We start from the raw sequence: 24,291 nt of genomic DNA on the forward strand, positions 1-24,291 counted from the left end.
CAAATATGTTTTATGCATTTTGAGCTATCTGCATTTTTGTGAGTTTAACAGATGCAGAACTTTCTAGAGGAAAGAAAATAGCTTTCTTATCAGTATGAAATGAAAAATACCAAACTTTTTCAAGAGAAGGCTCTTGCCTGACAGTTCAGCAGAGTGCAGGGAAGGCCTGAGGATGCCCCGCCATGTTTTATTTTCTTCTTTTTCGGGGAGAAATGACTCCTGGTGGCAGAGCTGCTGGTTGGCTGTCAAGCATCGCTATGGGAGTCAAAGAGATTTATGAGCTTAAAGGGCCCTGTATGTCATGAACCAGACTCAGAGACAGATTTCTTCTTGTCAGGAGATCAGGAGACTGGGAAATTAAAGAGTTACCTATAAGCCTGGGCAAGCAGCTGTACACACGTGTGAACTGTCTGAGAGAACGGGGAGCAGAGTTGTACAGAGTTGCAGTCAAGTTGTTTCATATTCAAACCATTGGGTACATCTCCCAAGAGTCTCTTGTGAGAATTTAAATGGATTCTACTGTATATACAGTGCATGGAGCTAAGAGTTATTAGCATTGCCGATTACTGAAATAAACCATTGGATTTGTTTAATGAAGAAAGTTTCAAGAGCATCCACTGAAATCAAATAATGTATATTTTCATATATTTTAAAAAATGTATTTCCTAGGGTCATTGACTTCAGAGGAGTCTAGAATGTTGTGAAAACGCTAGTTCTCTTGATTGTGCAGATACAGTCTACGGATTGAAGATGTGACTAATCCCTGAAATCCGAGATTTGTAGCTCATTCCAAACTGGACACTCAGGATGACCTTCCTCGGATGTCAAATGCCTTCAGAGTCTGTTCCATATTTGTGAGGATTAGAAAGGGAAAGCCATCCTAGGACCTCGAGAAGATAAGGCTGGTCTAATGAACATTTTCTTTTCTGAGCTAACGGATTATTTCTGTAAGACTCAATATTATGTTATGAAATGCCTTGTTCCACGTCAGTGGGGGGTTGTTTGCTGAAGCACCCTAGATGTTGAATAAGAGTTATCTGCCCCATAGGATACCACCACATAGCTCTTCAGAAGGACTTCATGAAAATATAAGTCTATAAGGACTTCATGAAAATATAATTGATCAAGCACTCTTTGTTGAAGGAACAATTTCACAAATGGACCGGACTTTCTAATGAACCATTTGAACAAGCCCTCTCTTTGACATAAGATTTCCTTCCCGACATAAAACTGTAAAAAAATAATCTGAATTATTACTTCCGTTACAGTGCCGTTTTACTCAAAATATTTCATTCAGGGATTCATATATAATTACCCACCTAATAAAAGGAGCTATTAGGCTGTAAAGATCCTATCCCTTCCATGCTCTTTTAAAATTATGACCTACTCAAGCTTGAAATCAAAGGCAGAGCTGAAAGGAATAATTCAGCTGAAACTCTCTTACTGGGTTTTCAAGTTGCCTAACTGATAAATATGCAAACTGGCTCCCTTTTGGCGATTCAGCTGCATAAATGGATTAACTCCAAATGCAGCTTCAAATTCAAAAACTAAAAGGGTGCACACAAAATCTTTTTAATTTCACCTAGTTGCAAGCTGTAGATAAACACGGCAGTGGGAGTTTAAGATTCTATGTCACAATGAAGATGCAGTTTTAAAGAGTATCCACTGGGTTTAGGATGTGTCACAAGTGTCAAGTGATGGCTTCCCCTCTGCTGCTCTCTGACTCTGGGCAGGCATGGTGCAGAAGGTTTCCTTGACAACAGAGCTCGGTGGTTGTCACCTACCAACACGGCCTGCTCTAAGTCAGTGAGGACTCTGCTGGTGGAAGTGACATCACTCAAGAGAAGGTACTGTTTGAAACTGCCTTCCATTTTCCTTCTCTCCCTCGTGATGGCTCTGCCATTTCCACAGAGGGTTTCAGAAAGGTTGGTCAGGAGGCCAAGGGATGTGTGGAGACAGCCACCTGGCCAGGGCTGGTTGCCAAGGGGAACTCAGGGAGGGATGGGGTGGAGTCTAGCCAGACTCCTGAGGGAGATGGACTTGGTGAAGCTTTGAAATATCATCACAGTGTGGTATGGCGTGAAAGCCACCCAAATTAAAGTTTCCTATTACAAGCTTAAGCACGTCATTATCATGTGTCTGAAAAGATTGCATATTGTATCCTCTTTTAGGAAACGGACTGGTTGCTGGCAGGATGCCACTAGTTGCAGATTTCTAAATGTTCCTGTTCTCCAGACATCAATGTTAACCAAGAGTGGATTTACCAATACTTGCTAAAATGGGTGAATTTTACAGCCACTTGCTGAATTCCACCGCCTGTGCAAGAATGACTTGAGTTACAAAACGTAAGCATTTGCTGCCTTTTGTTTACTTGTTTACTTTTTTGTGCTGTCAGAAAAACATCCAATCCTTTGGTGCTATGTGGTGAGAAAACTCCCATGGGTGCTTTGTACCTTAAATTTGAAAATAAAACAGTGAGCTTGCGCTGATTTGCCACGGCAGGGTACAGGCTTCAATAATGCACTTGCATTTTGTAAGACTAGACCTACACGTAGAAGAAAATGACAGGCCTTGATGAAGGAAAACGTAAGCATCTGTCATGACACTGTGGTCACTGCAGTGGCAAAGGCCCAGGACTATTCTAGCAGCTTCGGCTTTGACACTGCAGTGAAGATGTATCTTTGCTTTTGTTAAGGGACCCCAGAGTCATCATTTTGAAACTCCTGATGCCTATGAAAGAAGGGATGCTTATTCCTTCTGAACTGCTTCAGGATCTCCCAGAACTCAGTGGTCCTGATGGTTAACCTGTACACTGGAGAGAGTTCTTGGACACAGGTGTGCTGTTTATGGGTAATTGGTAATGCTGCAAAGGTCCCGGAAGATTCAACTCATCAATTCGGCAATGCGTGTTAAAAGGCTGAGCCTGTGATAGCGTTAAGTTGCTTCATTAGCCCTTCCAAACTTGCCATTTGTTCGCTCAAATCATCCTGTTCATACACCTACAGAGAGAATGAGAACAAAGAATTAGTGCAGGTGGATATCGGTGCGCTCCTTTGGTTAAGGCAGGGCCATGTCTAATTGATTCGCCGTATTCTCATGCATGGCACGGTGGCCCATAGCCAGGGGCTGTGGACTCAGCATATCATCATTGAAGGAAGATGCTGGTAATAAAAGAGGCAGTGATGAATGACTGTCTGCTATTTCACTGTGTTCATCCGTGTGAGGAGGCAAAGGCTTTAGTGTCAGAAGAAATCTTGTTTCAAATCAAGTTCTACCAAACTGTGTGATCTTGGACAAGTTAGTAAACCTCTGTGACGTGTAGTTCTCAGATGTAAAATGATGATGATGATGTCTATTTCATAGGCTATTCTCAGCATCCTGTGACATGTTTAGTGCTTATCAGTGTTCAGCACATGGTACATAGTCAACATGTTCCTTTTCCTTTCCATTAGGATATGAACAGAATTTACATCACCAGGTCTCCGTTCTTGGTAACACCACATAGGCACTTTTTTATGTGTGGGAACTTGACCTGAACAGTGAAAAGTCTGAGGATTATGACCTTAGTTTGTGTGTGAAAACAGAATTCTCACCCCAAACCAGAACTGCCTCTGTTCGTGGTTGTAGAGGTGACCTTATGACACGGGTTGATTGGTGGATAAAATGGAAAGCCTGAACTGCAGAATCTTAGTGACCATACTGTCTGTAACTCTCCCTTACCGTGAGCCACTAGAATCGTGTCATTAATAATACCTCGCTATTAGTGAGCACAGACCCCCTGGTCACTAGCCTCGGGGATTTGGATTCAGTAGGTCAAGGAAAGGTTAGAATCTCTTCCTTCTATAAAGCTTCCCAGCTAATTGTGATGGTCAGCCAGTGGGGAGAACAAGGCTGTGGTGTTGATTTGAATCCCAGTTCTTCTATAGACTTGACCTTTTGAGTCTGTCTCCTTATCTGTCAAATGGGAATAGCAAGCTTACCTCACTGGGTGGCTGGGAGGATTCACCAGGTCAGTTTGGCGAGTGCTAAGTGCTCAATAAATGTTAGGATCTTTTTTCTTTTCCTTTCTCAAAATACCCTTTGTTTGGACGTATACGTACCGACTCTACCTGGTTATTCTTGGTTAGCTCATTCATTTGATGAACTTATTGAAATTATTGAACCAAATTGAGGCCTGAGGCATGACGTTTTGCTCTGTGGAGGCCAGGAAGCATTACTCAGTACTATGGTCAGAATGTATATTAAGTCCTGCCAAATAAACACCCTGGATGCCATGAGAACACTGGTGGAGAAGAAACAACTTGTGGTATTAAACAGTTTGGAAATGGTACCTTCTTATGGGAATCTCAGCCTGCCAGTGAATGATTTGGTCGTGTAATGTGTAATCTTCAGAGTTTTAACAGGGCTTGAAAGATGTAGCCAGTTTGGCCCAAAAGACTGACCTAGGTATGAGGAGGGATGCTGAAGTGAACTGATGAATTTGATAACTCCTTTCCCAAAATGATGTCATAGTTATCTGTGTAGTTTTCTCAAATTATTTAGATCTTGTCCAATCCAGCAACATCACACCACATGTAGCTACTGGATTTTCAAAATATGGATAGCCTGAATAGATGCATCGTACACATGAAATACACATCACATTATGAGCACTTAATACAAACAAAGTAAAATACCTTAATAAATGTTTATATTTATTGCATGTTGAAATGATAATATTTTGAAAGTACTGGGTTAGATGAAATATATCATTAAAAGTAATCTCACCTGTTTATTTTTACATCTTTTCATGTGGCTCCCAGAAAGTTTTAAACTACACATGTGATTCACATTATATTTTTATAGAATAGTGATGATCTAGATTATTTGTCCCATTTCTATATTTCCTTTAACATATTATATAATCTTATTGCTGTTCATATTATACTTTTGGCTGTCACTCCTTGGAGTCACTATATTTTTTTAATCGAACTTTTAAAACAGTTTATTTTTTTATTTTTATTTTTTTGGCTGCATCGGGTCTTATTTGCAGTACGCAGGGTTGCAGTGCTCGGGCTTCTCTCTAGTTGTGGAGTGCAGGTTTTCTCTTCTCTAGTTGTGGTGCACAGGTTCCAGAGTGCATGGGCTCTGTAGTTTGCAGCACACAGGCTTTCTAGTTGAGGCACGTGTGCTCAGTAGTTGTGGCGTGCAGGCTTAGTTGCCCCATGGCATGCAGGATCTTAGTTCCCTGACCAGGGATCGAACCCGCATTCCCCGCATTGTAAGGCGGATTCTTTACCACTGCACCACCAGGGCAGTCCCTGAGAGTCAATCTTAAGTGCAAAAACTGGGCCACCTGACATGAGTCCTTATGAGATGAGCTATATAAATTTAGGAATTTGATCTGAATTAAGATATGGCTAACAACTGTGACACTAAACTACTGCAATATGTAAACAGCTATATCCTGACAGAGCAGTGCATTAGATTCTTGTAAATTTGAATCTTTTAAGTATGAAAGTATGTTAATTACATAACATACTTCTGCAAACATTCACACACATACACATATCCAGATTGTCTGATCTCCAAGTGTTAAAATATTTTATTATTTGTAGTACTGAAAACAATAAAATCAAGAAAAAATTTATGTTAATTCAAATGAGATGATTCAGATATCTGGGTTTTTTTGCATCTTTTTTTCCCCTCCAGTCCTCTAATTTTTCAAGGTATCATATGTGTTAGTACCTTAGCCTTCTTTTAAATGTTTTCTCTCCAATTATATTCAGAAAGACTCCAGAGTTTTCTAAACTGCTGCCTTCAGGCAACGTCTTTTTAAATCTCCCTCAAAATGCATTGTTGGGGGAATTGTTTGCTTTCTCAAAATTTCGATTTTTTTTTTGGTCCCCATGGAGTTTTTTCAGAGTTTTCTAATTTGATCACTTTTTAGCTGCCTCCCTTAGTTGGCAAACTTTTCTCTCATTAAATAACTAAACTTTTCCCTCTAAATATATCAGTTCCTTCTTTTTTTTTTTCTTCCTAAATTCCTTCCTTCATTTCTTCATTTTGTATTTTCCTCTTCTCAATTCTGTATTTCTAGGCTATTTTATGATTTTATAAGTGACATGTATAACTTCAGAAAGCTCCTCAGAGTATAGCTTTATTACCATTTTTCTATTTTAAAGAATAATTATATAGTTATATTTCCAGGTATGCCAAGGTGTTTCATCTCATTGATGAAAATGTGTGTGTGTGTATAATTTTTTTTTTACATCTTTTAATGTGACTCTTTGAAACTTTTAAATTACACATGTGGTTCATATTATAGGATAGTGATGATAGTGTATATCTATCTATGTATATATACACACACACGTGTATATTCATATATATACACGTGTGTATATATACATATATGTATGTAAAGTCACTCATTCTGTTGCTATCTGCTTGTATTTATAAGGTTGGCTTTAAGTACCAACGATTTTTTAATATAACTAAATCCCTGATACAATGTTTTTCCCTAAAGTTTCTTCTCTTCATATGTAAGTGCAGGAAAACAGAACTAAACAAACAATAAGAACAACAAGGGCTTGGGGTTAATGGGGAATGCTGGTTGGCTTAGACTGCATTGCACAGCAGTGCTTCCCTTAATGGGGCATGAATTTCAAGGATGGTCTTACATTGGCTGGATCCTCTGTTGGTTTGTGGCTCTCCTCAGACACTTCAGGGGCTGTTGGCACAGATACAGGAAGCAAAGGAGATCTTGCCTTTCCAGCCAACCCAAGAGAGGCTGTTTTGACATGAGTCTTGGGAAGAGTAGGCCCTAAAAGGAAAACACAGAGTGATGAAAGTACCGTATAAAACACCCTGGAACAAACTCTCACGCATGTAAGCCGAATCCAGTGGGCTGGCATTGATTTTAGGTTATTGTTCATTCTGCAGTCTAGAGATGGATTCTGACACAATGAACAGGCTTATTTTATTTCTACTGAATCGAAAACAATCCCGATTAGGCCTCTCCAGGTGAAGCTCCACCGGTCATACGTAATTTCAAGTGGATTTCAAATCTCCCTGTGAAAGGTTGCCTGGGAGTTGCAGACTGTTCATCACACCTTCTAAAGTGTCAGCCCAGCTCATTTTGGGCCAGCCTCAGCTTTGAGCCAGAAAGCCCTGGGCTAAACCACCTATATAAGCCATGAACTGTGAGTGCCAAGGAATATTTGTGCAGTTAAAAGAGATGGTTGCTCTGATCTGGAAATGAGTGTTAGATGTTACGGTACAAAACAGTCCTTTACGGCTAACCTGATTGAACATCATTATTGATTTTCTTTCGGAAAAGAAAAAAGGCATGATTCTGTCCTGATGAGTATTAGTGTCTCTCAATGACATACATTCTAATCCTCATGAAAATCATTTGAGTAACTGCTGAGTTTCTCCCAAATGATACTTTAGTCTGCTATAAACAATGGCTACCTTTTCTTTTTGGGTCTAAAATTTGCCTTGTAAATTCTGCTTTAGATTATAGCAGTAATATAACTTTGTCCCTATAGTCTAAAACAAAAAGTTTATAAAGGCATACCGAATCAGCTAGTATACCTTACATACCTAAGGACTTTTGTCATTCTTAGTACTATACCAAAGACCTCAGCACAGAAGGTACTGAAGTCATCAAAAGAAGTTTGCCCCAGTTCTCTTCTATCATCAGTGATGATATTTAAGTTCTAATGATCCCAATGGTGTACTATATATTTTCGGGGAAAAAAGTTATTTTGACCATACTTTCAAAAACATAATGCTAGTTAATAAAACTCAAAAGTTATTCTACTGTCAGAGAAATAAGGGGTATTTGCTTACTGGGAAAGAAAGAATGCAAACAATCTAGGAGGCTAGCAATTTGCTAAATGCTAAATCCCAACAAAAGCACACTTTTTCATACCGTGGCCTAGCATTTAATTCCTTCATATTTATATTCTTTCACTCTTTCTCTTAAACCAAGGCTCAAAGTCTGCAGTTAGAATCATTTATCACTAGAGGGTGATCTGAGGTTTTTGGTAACTCATATGAGAAGAGATATAGAGACAGGAGAAACAAGAATAATTTTCTTAAGGAAGGAATATTTATGGAGTTCCTACTAAGCTCTAGACTTATGCTAAGCATTTTAGTTTATTTTAGGCAAAATAACATAGTGCAGAAGAATTTGCTACTTACCAACCCAATCTGAATTCAGATCCTATAAAGCCTAACTACGTACTACATATGTAATTCCTTGTTCAACTAATTCCTCTTGCCTGTCCCTTCATCTATAAAATAGAAATAATAATTTGTGAGGATTGATAAGATTAAAGTGGCTGCTTTCCTGTAACTTGTTCAAAGAGAGCTAGCTATTATTAATATTTAATTGCCAAAACAAGCCTTCTATCTCCAGTTCATATATGAGGATGCTAAAATGAAGAGAAATGGAGTAACTTGCTTAAGTTCATACATTTCAAAAGGGCAGACAGAGCAAGGATTTGCAACTGAGCAAATTAAGGTTTTATCATTGATATTTTGATCTAGTCCATCCAATTTAAATGAGGTTTTCGAAGAAGCAATGTAAAAGAATATGAAATCTAGTTCAAGACTATAAGTAACCTGAGGGTAGAAACTATTTATTGTATTACAGTTTCTTGTAGTTAAATTATGTTTGAATTTAAAGGGGAAACAATGAACTTAGCATTAATTTAAGCTACTTTTATCACAATGTTGTTTAAATTTATACAAACATAAAACTTGGCATAACCTTTATAAGCTTGTAGTTCTAATACTATGCTATAAAACCAAAACATGTTTAAAATTAAATAGCAAAGTCCTATACACATACGTTTGGTACTCACTGCTGCGCCACAAGTGATTTTGGGTTTGTCTTACATGATCAATTTTCACTCTCAGTTTTTTTCTCTTTGAACAATAGGCAAACCTTCATTCTTCCAGAGAATGTAATGCCAGCTGGTTTTCGTTAGATCTGAAGAAATCATTTATATAGTAAGTCTGCCTCTGACTATAAACACTGTGTTCCTAGAGCCAACTTAGTTGTAACCCCAAATACAAAGGCAGGCATTTAAGAACCCTGGCAGAACGATGCTATAAAATGGCCCTCTACATACTCCACCTTGTGTAATTCACATTAATCTTATAGATGGTCACCTAAGGGAAAGCACACAGTTTAACGAGGAATTTTCATACAGTACTGGTGAACGTTGAGAATGTATCTGTTGAACTCCCACTCTGAATTTCATTTTCTGAATTCTGTTTATAATCCCTTCGAGAATGTTCACAATATGCTGATGAAAGCCGAACGTAGCTTTATTGCCATGGAAAGTTGTTCCTCCTATAGGTCACATTCTGTGAGTCACCTCTTCCTTCCCTACTTTTAGTAGAACAGAGTAGCGGCATTTCAACAATTAACACTTTATGTATATATCTTTTATATGTTTTGTTACAATTTGGACTTTGATTTTCTTGATGGTGTATGGTGAAATCTAATTGTTATTGAATTTTAAATTTTAGGTTTTTTTAAAAATTGAAGCATAGTTGATGTACAATGCTGTGTTAGTTTCAGGTGTACAGCAAAGTGATTCAGATATATATATTCTTTTTCAGATTCTTCTCCACTATAGGTTCTTACAAGATACTGAATATAGTTCCCTGTGCTGCTATATGGTAGGTGCTTGTTGGTTATTTTATATATAGTAGTTTGTATCTGCTAATCCCAAACTCCTAATTTATCCCTCCCCTCCATCCTTTTCCACTCTGGTAACCATAAGTTTGTTTTCTATGTCTGTGTGTCTGTTTCTGGTTTGTAAATATGTTCATGTGTATCATGTTTTAGATTTCACATGTAAGTGATATCACGTGATATTTGTCTTGGTCTGACTTCACTTAGTATGATAATCTCTAAGTCCATCCATGTTGCTGCAAATGTCATTATTTCATTCTTTTTATGGCTGAGTAATATTTTGTGTGTATATATATATGTGTGTGTGTGTGTGTGTGTGTGTGTGTGTGTGTGTATATGTATCTATATATATATCTCACATCTTCTTTATTCCTCTGTTGATGGACACTTAGGTTGCTTCCATGTCTTGGCTATTGTAAATAGTGAACATTGGGGTGCATATATCTTTTCAAATTAGAGTTTTCTCCAGATATATGCCCAGGAGTGGGAATCGCTGGATCATATGGTAACTATATTTTTACTTTTTTTTTTTTTTTTTTTTTTTTTGCGGTACGCGGGCCTCTCACTGTTGTGGCCTCTCCCGTTGCGGAGCACAGGCTCTGGACGCGCAGGCTCAGTGGCCATGGCTCACGGGCCTAGCCGCTCCGCGGCATGTGGGATCTTCCCGGACCGCGGCACGAACCCGTGTCCCCTGCATCAGCAAGTGGACTCTCAACCACTGCACCACCAGGGAAGCCCTATTTTTACTTCTTTAAGGAATCTCCATACTGTTCTCCATACTGGCTGTACCAATTTACATTCACACCGACAGTGCAGGAGGATTCCCTTTTCTCCACACCCTCTCCAGCATTTATTGTTTGTAGATTTTTTTGATGATGGCCATTCTGACTGGTGTGAGGTGCTACCTCACTGTAGTTTTGATTTGCATTTCTCTAATAATTAGCAATGTTGAGCATCTTTTCATGTGCCTATTGGCCATCTGTGTATGTCTTTTTGGAGAAAGGTCTATTTAGGTCTCCTGCCCATTTTTTGATCAGGTGGTTTATTTTTTTTTGAATATTGAGCTGTACGAGCTGCTTGTATATTTTGGAGATGGATCTCCTCTGTCACAGCATTTGCAAGTATTTTCTTGTATTCTGTAAGTTGTCTTTTCATTTTATTTAAGGTTTTCCTTGTTGTGCAAAAACTTATGTTTGATTAGGTCCCATTTGTTTATATTTGCTTTTATTTCTATTGCCTTGGGAGACTAAGAAAGTACTGACGTAAGAAAGTATTGCTACGATTTATATAAGAGAATGTTTTGCCTATGTTCTCTTCTAGGAGTTTTAAGGTGTCATGTCTTATATTTAAGTCTTTAAGCCATTTTGAGCTTTTTTGTGTGTATGGTGTGAGGGTTTGTTCTAGCTTCATTGATTTACATGCAGCTGTCCAACTCTATCAACACCACTTGCTGAAGAAATTATCTTTTCCCCATTGTATAATCTTGGCTCCTCTGTTAAAGATTAATTGACCATAGGTGTATGGGTTTCTTTATGGGATCTCTGTTCTGTTCCAGTGATCCATATGTCTGTTTTTGTGCCAGTGCCATGCTGTTTTGAGTACTGTAGATTTGTAGTACTGTCTGAAGTCTGTGCGGATTTTGCCTCCTGCTTTATTCTCTTTCCTTAGGATTGTTTTGGCAATTCTGGGTCTTTTATGGTTCCATATAGGATTATATGTTCTAGTTCTGTGTAAAAAGCCCTGGGTAACTTGATAGGGATGACATTAAACCTGTAGATTGCTTTGGTTAGTATGGCCATTTTAATAATAATAATTTTTCCAACCCAAGAGCATGGAATATATTTTAACATTTCTTTAAATAGTCTTCAATTTCCTTTATCAATGTTTTATAGTTCTCAGCATGTAAGTCTTTCACCTCCTTGGTCAGGTTTATTCCTAAGTATTTTATTTTTTTGAGGAAATTTTAAAAGGGATTTTATTTTTAACTTGCCCTTTCTGATATTTCATTGTTAGTGTAAAAAATGAAACTGATTTTATGTATGTTAATCTTGTATCCTGCTACCTTGCTATATATTTGTTTATCAGTTCTAGTAGTTTTTGTGTGGAGACTTTAGGGTTTTCAACACATAGTGTCTTGTCATCTAAATATAATGACAATTTTATTTCTTCCCTTCCAATTTGGATACACTTAATTCTTATTCTTATCTGATTTCTGTGGCTAGGACTTCAAATACTGTGTTGAATAGAAGTGGTGAGAGTACACGTTCTTGTCTTGTTCCAGATTTTAGCAAGAAGGCTTTCAGCTTTTCACCATTGAGAATTATGTTGACTGTGGGTTTGTCATAAATAGCTTTTGTTATGTTGAGATATAGTCCCTCTATTTCGACTTTGGTGAGTGTTTTTAATACGAATGGATGCTGCATTTTATCAAATGTTTTTTTCTGCATCTGTTGAGATGATCATGTGTTTTTTGTCTTTTGTTGATGTGATTGATGTATCACGTTGATTGATTTGCATATGTTTAACTATGCTTGTGACCCTGGCATGAATCCAGCTTGACCATGGTGTAAATCCACTTTATGTGTTGTTGGATTTGGTTTGCTAATATTTTATTGAGGATTTTTGCATCTAAATTCATCAAAGATATTGGCCTGTAATTTTATTTTTTGGTAGCGTCTTTGTCTGGTTTTGGTGTCAGGGTGATGGTGGCTTCATAGAATGATTTTGGGAGTGTTCCCTTTTCTTCAAACTTTTAGAAGAGTTTGAGAAGGATCGGTGTAAGTTCTTTAAATGCTTGGTAGAATTCCCTAATGAAGCCATCCAGTCCTGGACTTTTGTTTGCATGGAGTTTTAAAATTATAGGTTCTATTTCACTTCTAGTGATCAGTCTGTTCAAATTATCTACTTCTTCTTAATTCCGTTTTAGTGGGCTGTACGTTTCTAGAAACTGTCTATTTCGTCTAGGTTGTCCAATTTGTTGGCACATAATTGTTCATAGTAATCTCTAATGATTTTTTTTCCCTGTGGTATCAGTTGTTATTTCTCCTCTTTCATTTCTTGTTTTGTTTATTTGGGTCTTCTCTCTTTTCTTCTTGGTGAGCCTGGCCAAAGGTTTGTTGATTCTGTTGATTCTGTCAACAAAACCAGCTTTTGGTTTTATTAATTTTTTCTGTCTTTAAATCTCTATTTTATTTATTTCCTCTCTGATATTTATTATTTCCTTCCTTCTGCCAACTTTAGGTTTTGTTTGTTCTTTTTTCTAATTCTTTTAGGTGGTAGGTCAGGTTGTTTTTCTTGTTTTTTGAGGACGGCCTGTATGCTATAAACTTTCCCCTTAGGACTGCATTTGCTACATTCCATAGATTTTGTATGGTTGTGTTTTTATTGTCATTTGTCTTGAGGGATTTTTAAAATTTCCTCTTTGATTTCATTCTTGACCCATTGGTTTCTTAGTAGCATGTTGTTTAGTCTCCATGTAATTGTTTTTTTCTCATGTCTCTTTCTGTGGCTGACTTCTAAGTTCATGCCATTGTGGTCAGCGAAGATGCTTGAAATAATTTCTAGCCTCTTTAATTTGTTGAGACTTGTTCTGTGTCCTAGTATGTGGTCTATCCTTGAGAACATTCCATGTGTGCTTGGGAAGAATGTGTATTCTGTTTCTTCCAGATTTAATGTTCTGAAGATATCAATTATGTATAACTGTTCTAGTGTGTCATTTAGGATCTCTGTTGCCCTATTGATTTTCTTTCTGGAATCTGTCCACTGGTGTCAGTGGGGTGTTAAAGTCTCCTACTATTATTGTATTCCCATTAGTTTCTCCATTTATGTCTGTTAGTATTTGTTTTATGTATTTAGGTGCTCCTATATTGGGTGCATATGTGTTGAGTGTGATATTGTCTTCTTGCGTTGATCCTTTTATCAGTATATAGTGTCCTTTATCTTTTTTTATGGACTTTGTTTTAAAGTCTATTTTGTCTGATATGAGTATTGCTACCCATTTCTATTTGAATGAAATATCTTTTTTGCTCCCCTCACTTTCAATATAGGTGTGTCCTCCACTCTAAAGTGGGTCTCTTGTAGGCAGCATATGGTAGGTTCTTGTTTTATTGTCCAAATGCCACTCTATCCTGTGATCAGAGCATTTAGTCTATTGACATTTAAGGTAATTATTTATAGGTATGTATTTATTGCCACTTTAAATCTTGTTTACCAGTTGATTTTGTATTTCTTCTTTGTCCTTTATCTTTTGCTTTTTCCTTTTGTGGTTTTCTTTTGTATTGTGCTTGAGTTCTTTTCAGTTTTGTGACTCCATTATATGTTTTTGATTTGTGGTTACCCTGGATTGCAGGTATGTTAACCCATTACTATATCTACTTGCTTGAGACTGGTAGTCATATAAGCTCAAACACAGTCTAAAAAAATTACATTTTCTTACTTACTCCCCTCCTTGACACTTTGTAATTTTGATTTCCTATTTTACATCTTCATGTTTATCCTTTTGCTGTTCACTGTGTAGTTAAAATCACTTTCACAAAAATTTTTTTTGATTTTTAAAAAATATATGTACTGGCTTATTTAAGTGATCTACAATGCTTTTATGTATTTGCCTCTCCTATTGTGATTTTTCCCTTTCTTATAAATTCTTGCTTCTTTTCTATTTAGAGAACATCTTTCAATATTTCTTTCAGAGCAGGTTCAGTACTGATGTATTCTTTTGGTTTTTGCTTGTCTGAGAATTTCTTTCTCTCTCCTTCCATTCTAAATGCTAATTTTGCTGGCTAGAGTATCCTAGGTTGCAGGTTTTTCCCATTCAGAACTTTGAATATATCTTGCCACTCCTTTCTGGCCTATAAAGTTTCTGTGGATAAATCAGATGATATCCTTATGGGGGGGTTCACTTGTAACTATTCGTTTTTCTCTTGCTGCCTTTAGAATACTCATTTAACTTTTGCCATTTCAATTATGTCTTATTGTGGGTCTGGTCAGGTTCATCTTGTTTGGGACCCTCTGTTCTTACTGTACCTGGGTATCTTTTTCCTTCTGGGATCCCTATTATGCATAAATCGGCACACTTTATATTATCCCATAGATCTCATGTGTTACTTTGTTTTTCACTTGTCTTTCTGTCTGGTTGTGTAATTTCTGTTATTCTGTCTTCGAGATCATCATCATTCTTCTCCATTAGTTTGCTATTTTATTGCCTGTTACTTGGTTTTCATCTTGGCAATTGAGTTGTCTAATTTTGAATCTCTCCTCTATAGTTTCTTGTTACAGTGATCTGCATTTCCATTGATAGTCTTCCTTAACTCCTTCAGTATTTTTATTACCTCCTTTTTGAACTCAGAGTCTGGTAGACTGGAGAGGTGTATTTCATTGTTTAAAACAAACAGGGGATTTCTCATTTTTTAATTGGGAGTGGTTCCTCTGCTTTTTCATTTTACTTAGAAATAGTTATCTACTGTGGCTTTGAAGGGCTGTTTTTATGTGGGAGTGACCCTGTGTGAGGCCAGTATTTTTGGTGCAAGAGGGCCATTTTTTGGTACGGATGCTTGCCACCTCTTTCCTCAGGTTGTGCTGGCCCTTGTCCTGATAAAGGGTGTGTTTGGTGGTGTTGTGACCAGAGCCTTCAGTGGATGTGGGGTGAGGCCTCCTCTTTGTCCCATAGTCGTCACAGTTCTTTCAGGGGCAGGGTCTGCTCCCCAGTTGTTGGAGTGGAAGCCCCCAGATCCAGTTTTAAGCTGTGGTGTGAGTAGGTGGCACTAGAGCCCTCCCACTGGGAAGGAGTTGCTGCATATTCCTCCCCAGGAGCTGTCCACCAGGACATGCACTCTGTGACGTTGCCTGCCACCTCTGGTGGGCACCCACAAAGTACACTCTTGTAGGCTCTGCCCTTGGATCAGTCTCTGTTGTGGGAATGCCAGTGTTCAGCTCGAATGTCCCCCAAGCACTGCACTCACAAAGCTGCTGGTGTGAACTTGCTGAAGTCACATACCAGCACCCACTGTGGGACCACAAGGAATTGGCTCAGATTTATGCCCCACATCCACGTGTTGGCAACCCGCCTGTGCATTCCCAGAGCTCGTAGCAGTGCCCACTGTGAGCGCACTGAGATGAGACTGCTATGGTGGGTCCACAACCTCCCTTTGGGCACATGTTGACAGTGGGCCTCCTATGGCAAACCCAGCCTCCATCCTGTGCACATTCCCAGTTGTGGCCTCGACCACACTCCAGGGCCTTCAGGCTGTCTCTGTGCAGCTAAACCAAGTCCTCTCTCTAGGTCTGTCTGCTCAAGTTTGAGTTTCAGAACCCAGGCACTGTGCGTGGCAGCAGACATGCGTCTCAGGCCGGAAAGTGCAGTGAGGTGGCAAGGAGTGTCTGTGCTGCCTGCTGCAAGCCAGTTGCTGCACTTTCCTGAGACTCCCTATCTGTCCCTGCTGACCTCCCAGCCAGAGAAGGAGGTTCCCCGGGTGAGGGAACATTTCCTGTTTGTTTCATAACTCCCTGCCAGACATGCAGGTCCCATCTCAATTCCTTTTTTCCCCCTCTTTCATCCTACCCAGTTATGTGGTGATCTTTCTTGCAGCTTTGGTTGTATGAGATCTTCTGACAGCATTCAGTGAGAATTGTTCCACACGTAGATATATTTGTAGGAAGAGGTGAGCTTCCACATCCTTCTAGTCTCCCATCTCTGCCTAAATTTTAGTTTTTAAATTTTTAGATAATCTATTTCTGAAAAATTTACATTTTAACCCTTAAACACAGGCAAATATGTCTAACACATATTCACAAATTAACACAATTCACTTTAGCGCATATATATATATAGCAATACAAAGGGTAACACAAGAAAAAGTAAATGGTATGGGCTTAGCCTACTATGCAGGAAATTAAAACAGGCCTGTTGTATACTTGGAAACATGTAAGAATAAAGATTCTTTTATAACTTATCAGACTTCTAGTTTTGCAGAGAGAAATTATAGTTCTATTAAAATACATTCTAATGGAATATTTGCTGCCTCAGATCCTACGGACTCGGGCAGATCCACAGTGTGTTATACTGCATCTGAAATACTTGTATTATTACAATAAGATACACATATGCCTGAAGAGTACCACAGCTCAAACCCATTAGAAAGAAGATAATTGATTGTCTGGGCAACAGTTAGAACCTACTGAGTGTTGAATACATGCAAGATGCTGTGCATTTTACAAAAGGAATTAAAGCCATTGCCTCAGCTCAAAGACCATGCAGTGTTTGTTTAAACCTCATGTTACTGCCTTCTCTCAAGTAATATTCACAGATTCAAATCAATTTAGAATGCTGGAACCCTGACGGCCCTTGAAGTTCATCTAGTGACCCTCCCTTTATTTTGCTGGAGACAATACTGAGGTCCCTGAAGATCAAGAAATCAAGGTAGAAAATTTCAATAACATTCCCGTACAGGAGGAGAATTTTGAAGAGTCTCTTAGAGTTCAGTATTAGCAGGGTGTTACATTTTTTTTTCATCTTCCTGAATGGGGAATTTAAGGGAAATTTTCCAGGAGAGATTTATCACAGCCAATAAGACAACTTTGGTCTTGAAACTGGTAAAGCCTGGGTTGGTCCTTACAAGGTCACCAGTTTTTTCTTCACTTATGTACTTGCAGTTCACTATGTATTACTGGCTCCTGTTTTGATTTTCTAAGTCTGCATCTTCTTTTATTCTCCTGAAGAACTACAAGACATGCCTTTACTTCATGTCTGAGACCTTACTAGTGGCTCTCCCAAAAGGCTACATTCTGAATCTATTTTCTCTACATCATTCAAACCAAGCAAACATCCTCCTAAAAAATAGCCAGTCTAACGGCATAGACTATGTTCAAGTGAGAAAGTAGTGTAGTCACCTGGCATCTGGATTAGTAAGGGATGTCTAAGAGCTCAGTCCAGTCTGCAGAGGACTCACTCTAGGAACCATCTTGCTGCCTCTCACCTGCTGATGGATTGCTACTGTTGGCAGGGGATTTATCCTGAGTCCATTCATCATTTTCTTCTGTATTTTTAAAAATTGAAATATAGTTGATTTACAATGTTATAGCCATTTCAGGTACTCAACATAGTCATTTAAACCTTCCTGGATTGCAGTTGCAAATGGGCTTTGTCACCCTTCCTTTGTTGCTGTCTGGCTTTTTCTACACTGCCCTCATATGCCAGTTTAAAAGCCAACTTTAATCCCCCATTCTTGTGTGCTCCTTCTCCATGATGGGTTATTTGAAGGCATGATAACCTTTGCCTTGCCTGATGGTGTTCTGACAGCCTGAAAGACAGCCATAATCCTACCCTCCCAAAGAACTAGTGAAATCAGTAGCAATTAGAAAAAGCATTTACTTCAGGGTATTACACTCCTATTCTTCAATGTCAAGAAATGATGGAATTTTTGACAGCTTTTCCTATTTTTATAGATCTAGGGAGCAGCCTCTAGAGAAGACTTTGCTTCATATTTATTTCTTCACTTTGGAGAACTGCACTATGCTGATAATTGGTTTAACATAAATAATTTTAATAAAACTTCTCTTAATAAACCTTCTCTTAATTTCAGTGACATTTCTGAGTTTTATCAGAGTAATATAGCAAAGGAAAAGAAAATGGGAGAGCGGCCAGATGGTGGAGTAGGAAGACCCTGAGCTCACCTCCTCTCATGAGCACACCAAAATCACAATTATCTGCAGAACAACCATGGATATAAAAGATAAGAACCTACAAGAAAAGAGTTTTTACAACTCTGCATAAAGAAGGGGCCACAACGAGACAGGTAGGAGGGGTAACTTATGATATTATCAAATCCTATACCCTCAGGCAGGCAACCCACAAATTGGAGAATTATGTTGCGGAGGTTCTCCCACAGTAGTGAGAATTCTGAGCCCCTTGTTGGGCTCCCCAGCCTGGAAGTCCTGTACGGAGAAGACAAGCCCCCCAGAGTATTTGACTTTGAAGGCCAGCAAGGCTTCATTTCAGGAGCCCCACAGGACGGAAATACAGACTTCACTCTTAAAGGATGCACACAAAATCTGATGCATGCCAGGACCCAGGGCAAAAGAAGTGATTTGATAGGTGCCTGGGCCAGACCTACCTACTGCTTGGAGAGTCTCCTGGAGACGTGAGGTGTGGCTGTCACTCACCCTCAGTATGTAGATACTGGTGACAGCCATATTTGGGAAAATTCTACCATGTGAACCCTGCTCCTGACATCTTGGCTCATCAGCCCCACCCAAAAGCCTGTAGATGCCAGTGCTGAGACATCTCAAGCCAAACAAACTAACTAACTAACTGGGTGGGAACACAGTCCCACCCGTCAGCAGACAGGATGCCTAAAACCTTCCTGAGCCCACAGCCACCTCTTGACACAGCCCTGCCCAATAGCGGGCCAAGACCCAGCTCCACCCTCAGTGGGCAGGCACCAGACCTTCCCTCCAGAAAGCCTGCACAAGCTTCTAGACATGCCCCATCCACCAGACAAAGCAAGAAAAGTACCATCCTGCAGCCTGAGGATCCAGCCCACCCACAGCAGGCCAGACCTTATCCTGGGACCAGCTAGGCCCTGTCCACTAGCAGGCCAATGCTAGCTGAAAAATTCCCTAACTTGAGAAAGGAACAGTCACCCAAGTGACTCAGTCACCCAAGCACAGAAAGTCCCATATAGGATTAACTCACTCAACGAGGAACACACCAAGACAGACAGACACACTACTTAAAATGACAAAAGCTAAAGAGAGAATATTAAAAGCAGCAAATGAAAAGCAACAATAAATAACATACATGGGAACTCCCATAAGGCTATCAGCTGATTTTTCAGCAGAACTCTGTAGGTGAGAAGGGTACAGCACAAGCTATTTAAGAGAAAAACCTACAACCAGGAGTTCAGCACCAGTAAACTAGCTTTTAAAGGAACTTCTCTAGGTGAAAAATGAAAAGGCCACCACTAGAAATAAGAACATTATGAAATGAAAAAGCTCACTAGTAAAGGTAGGAAATCATCCACACACAAAGCTACTGGCGAGGTTAAGTAGAAAAATCATCTAGATCCACAACAAGCAGTTAAAACAATTTGATTTAAAATATGATATAAAAAACACTAATCATGAGGGCAGGAGGAGATTACACATAAGCAGGGTTTCTAAAATGCATTTTGAAATTAAGAGATCAAGCAACTTAAAACAATTATCTATATAGATATAGATATACACTATACAAAAATCTCATGGTATCCCCAAACCAAAGATTTATAATAGATATACATACACACAGAAAGGAATCCACCAAACACAACACTAAAGATAGATAGTTATCAAATCATAAGAGAAGAAAGGGAATAAAAAAGACCTACAGAAACAAATCCAAAACAACAAAATGGCAATAAGAACATACATATTGATAATTACCTTAAATGTAAATGGTCTGAATGGATATGAAAACAAGACCCCATATATATGCTGCTTACAAGACACTCACTTCAGATCTAGGGACATATACACACTGAGGGGATGGAAAAAGGTATTCCACACAAATGGAGATCAAAGAGTAGCAACAAGTCATTTCAGAAAAAATAGATTTTAAGATAAAGACTGTTAAAGAGAGAGAAAAACACACTACATAATAATCAAGGAATCAATCCAAGGTGATGACGTAACAATTGAAAATACATACACACCCAACATAGGAGCATCAAAATACCTAAGGCAAATATTAATACACATAAAAGGATTAATTGTTACAATAATAGTAGGGGATTAATTGACCATTACAATAATAGTAGGGGACTTTAACATCCCACTTACATCAATGGACAGATCATCCACACAGAAAATCAACAAGGAAACACCGGCCTTAAATAACACATTAGACCCAATGGACTTAATTGATATTTATAGAGTATTCCATCCGAAAACAGTAGAATACACATTCTTTTCAACTGCAGGTAGAACATCTGCAGGATAGATCACATGCTAGAACACAAAACAAGTCTCAGTAAATTTAAGAAAATGGAAATCATATCAAGCATCTTTTCCAACCACAATGCTATGAGACTAGAAATCAACTTCAAGGAAAAACTGCCAAAAACGCAAACACGTGGAGGCTAAATAATACACTACTAAACAACCAGTGGATCACTGAAGAAATTGAAGAAATGAAAAATAGCTAGAGACAAATGAAAATGAAAACACAACAATTCAAAACCTATGGAACACAGTGGAACACAGCAAAAGCAGCAAAAGTTCTAAGAGGGAAGTTTATACTGATACAAGAATACCTCAGGAAACAAGAAAAGTCTCAAATAAACAAGCTAACCTTACACCTAAAGGAACTAGGGAAAGAAGAACAAACAAAACCCAAAGTTAGCAGAAAAGAAGAAGTCATAAAGGTCAGAGCAGAAATAAGTGGAGACTTAAAACACAATAGAAAAGATCAATGAAACTAAAAGTTGGTTCTTTGAAAGAATAAACAAAATCAATAAACCTTTAGCTAGACTCATCAAGAAAAAATGTATGACAACAGTAGCAAAGGGTGGGAGGGAAGAACTGGAAATTAAGGGTGGGAGGGAAGAACTGGAAATTTGTTGTAAGATCCTCACACTACACATGAAGTAGTATAATAATCTTATTATTATTTTTACATCTTTATTGGAGTATAATTGCTTTACAATGGTGTGTTAGTTTCTGCTTTATAACAAAGTGAATCAGTTATACATATACATATGTTCCCATATCTCCTCCCTCTTGCGTCTCCCTCCCTCCCCCCATCCCACCCCTCTAGGTGGTCACAAAGCACCGAGCTGATCTCCCTGTGCTATGTGGCTGCTTCCCACTAGCCTCCATAGTGGCTGTACCAATTCACATTCCCACCAGCAGTGCAAGAGTGTTCCCTTTTCTCCACACCCTCTCCAGCATTTATTGTTTCTAGATTTTTTGATCATGGCCATTCTGACCTCATTGTAGTTTTGATTTGAATTTCTCTCATGATTAATGATGTTGAGCATTCTTTCATGTGTTTGTTGTCAGTCTGTGTATCTTCTTTGGAGCAAGTAGTATAATATTATTTCAAGATAGACTAATTAAAGATGATTTTAAACCCTAGAACAACACTAAAAAATTTTTTAGAGGTATAAGTAATAAATCAATAGTGGAAATAAAATGGAATCATTTAAAAAATCCCTATTAATGCAAGAAAAAGAGGAAAAAAGAAAAATTTGGACCACAAAGAAAAGAGCTGGCAAAATGGTAGATTTTAATCCAATCAATAATCACATTAAATGTGAATAATCAAAACATACCAATTAAAAAGAGACTAAGTTTAGATAAAAAGGCAAAACCCAACTAGATGCTGCCTACAGACAAAGATGACAGTGAAGTTGTAAAGGGGGTGTGCATATTTGAGGTTTTGGTGGTTATTGATTTGGGTGGTAGTTGTACAAAGTACTTCCTTTGTAATTGCTTGTTAAACTCCATTTTATATACTTGATATGTACACTTGATATGTATATTCCCAATAAATAAATAAAGTTAACTGGCAATCAAATGTCAAAATAAAAAAAAGTAAAAAGGGAGATGGCCCAAATCAATAAAATTAGAAATGAAAAAGGAGAAGCTGCAACTGACACCACAGAAATACAAAGGATCTTGAGACTAGTACAAACAACTATACGCCAATAAAATGGACAACCCAGAAGAAATGGCAAATTCTTAGAAAGGCACAATCTCACGAGGCTGAACCAGGAAGAAATAGGAAATATGAACAGACCAACTACAAGTACTAAAATTGAATCAGTAATTTAAAAACTCCCAACACACAGAAGTCCAGGACCAGATGGCTACACAGGTGAATGCCACCAAAAATTTAGAGAAGAGTTATCACCAATCCTTCTGAAACTATTTCAAAAAATTGCAGAGAAAACAACACTTCCAAACTTATTCTGTGAAGCCAGCATCACCCTGATATCAAAACTAGGAAATATATCACAGAAAAGGAAGTTACAGGCCAATATCACTGATGAACATAGATGCAAAAATCCTCAACAAAATATTAGCAAATTGAATCCAACAATATATTAAAAGGATCATACACCATGCTCAGGTGGGATTTATCCCAGGAATGCAAGGATTTTTCAACATCCCTAAATCAGTGTGATACACTGCATTAACAAATTGAAGAATAAAAATCATATGATCATCTCAACAGATGCAGAAAAAGGTTTTGAAAAAGTTCAGCATCCATTTATGATAAACTCTCCAGAAAGAGGGCATAGAGGGAACATACCTCAACATAATAAAGGTTATATATGGCAAACATACAGCTAAAATCATCTTAATGGTGAAAAGCTGAATGCATTTCCTCTAAGACCAGGAACAAGACAAGGATGTCCACTCTCACCACTCTTACTTAACATAGTTTTGGAAGTCCAAGCACAGCAATCAGAAAAGACAAAGAAGTAAAAGGAATCCAAATTACAAAGGAAGAAGTAAAACTATCACTGTTTGCAGATGACATGATATTATACATAGAAAATCCTAGACACCAACAGAAAACTACTAGAGCTCATCAATGAATTCAGTAAACTGGCAGGATACAAAATTAGTATACAAAGATCTGTTGCATTTCTATACACTAACAATGAAGTATCAGAAATTGAAATAAAAGAAACAATCCCACTTACCATTGCATCCAAAAGAATAAAATACCTAGGAATAAACCTACCTAAGGAAACAAAAGACCTGTATGCAGAAAACTATAAGACACTGATGAAAGAAATTGAAAACAACATAATCAGATGGGAAGATAAACCATTTTCTTGGATTAGAAGAATCCGTCTTGTTAAAATGACTATACTTCTCAAGCAGTCTACAGATTCAGTGCAATCCCTGTCAAATTGCCAACAGCATTTTTCACAAAGCCAGAACAAATAATTTTAAAATTTGTATGGAAACACAAAAGACTCCAAATAGCCAAAACAATTTTGAAAAAGAAGAACAGTGCTGGAAGAATCAGAGTCCCTGACTTCAGACTATATTAAAAAGCCACAGTCATCAAAACAATATGGTACTGGCACAAAAACAGACATAGATCGATGGAACAGGACAGAGAGCCCAGAAATAAACCCACTCACTTATGGTCAGTTAAACTACAACAAAATAGGCAAGAATATACAATGGCGAAAAGACAGTCTCTTCAATAAGTGGTGCTGGGAAAACAGGACAGCTACATGTAAAAGAATGAAATTAGGACATTCTCTAACACCATATACAAAAATAAACTCAAAATGGATTAAATACCTAAAATGTAAGAATGCACACCATAAAACTCCTAGAGGAAAACATAGGCAGAACACTCTTTGACATAAATTACAGCAATATGTTTTTGATCTGTCTCCTAAATCAAAGGAAATAAAAGCAAAAATAAACAAATGGGACCTAAATAAACTTAAAAGCTTTTGCACAGTAAAGGAAACCATCCACAAAATGAAAAGTCAGTGTTATTGAATGGAAGAAAATATTTGTAAATGATATGACCAGAAAGGGATTAATATCCAACATATATGAACAGCTCATACAACTCAGTATCACAA

General features: G+C 38.0%; 1 protein-coding gene across 1 annotated transcript in view; it reads right to left on the reverse strand.

Moving 5' to 3' along the window:
* Positions 1 to 2,909: 2,909 nt before the first annotated feature.
* DCC (DCC netrin 1 receptor) overlaps positions 2,910 to 24,291 on the reverse strand; it is a gene marked incomplete at both ends in the record, with an annotated part of 1,161,813 nt that continues 1,140,431 nt past the window's right edge. The window contains 2 exons of the mRNA XM_082853095.1: positions 2,910 to 2,999; positions 6,663 to 6,805. Coding sequence (XP_082709221.1) covers positions 2,910 to 2,999; positions 6,663 to 6,805 — 233 coding nt within the window. The remainder of the gene's footprint in view (positions 3,000 to 6,662; positions 6,806 to 24,291) is intronic.

Source organism: Leucopleurus acutus (genome assembly GCF_964270905.1).
Source record: "Leucopleurus acutus genome assembly, chromosome: 13".
NCBI lineage: Eukaryota > Metazoa > Chordata > Mammalia > Artiodactyla > Delphinidae > Leucopleurus > Leucopleurus acutus.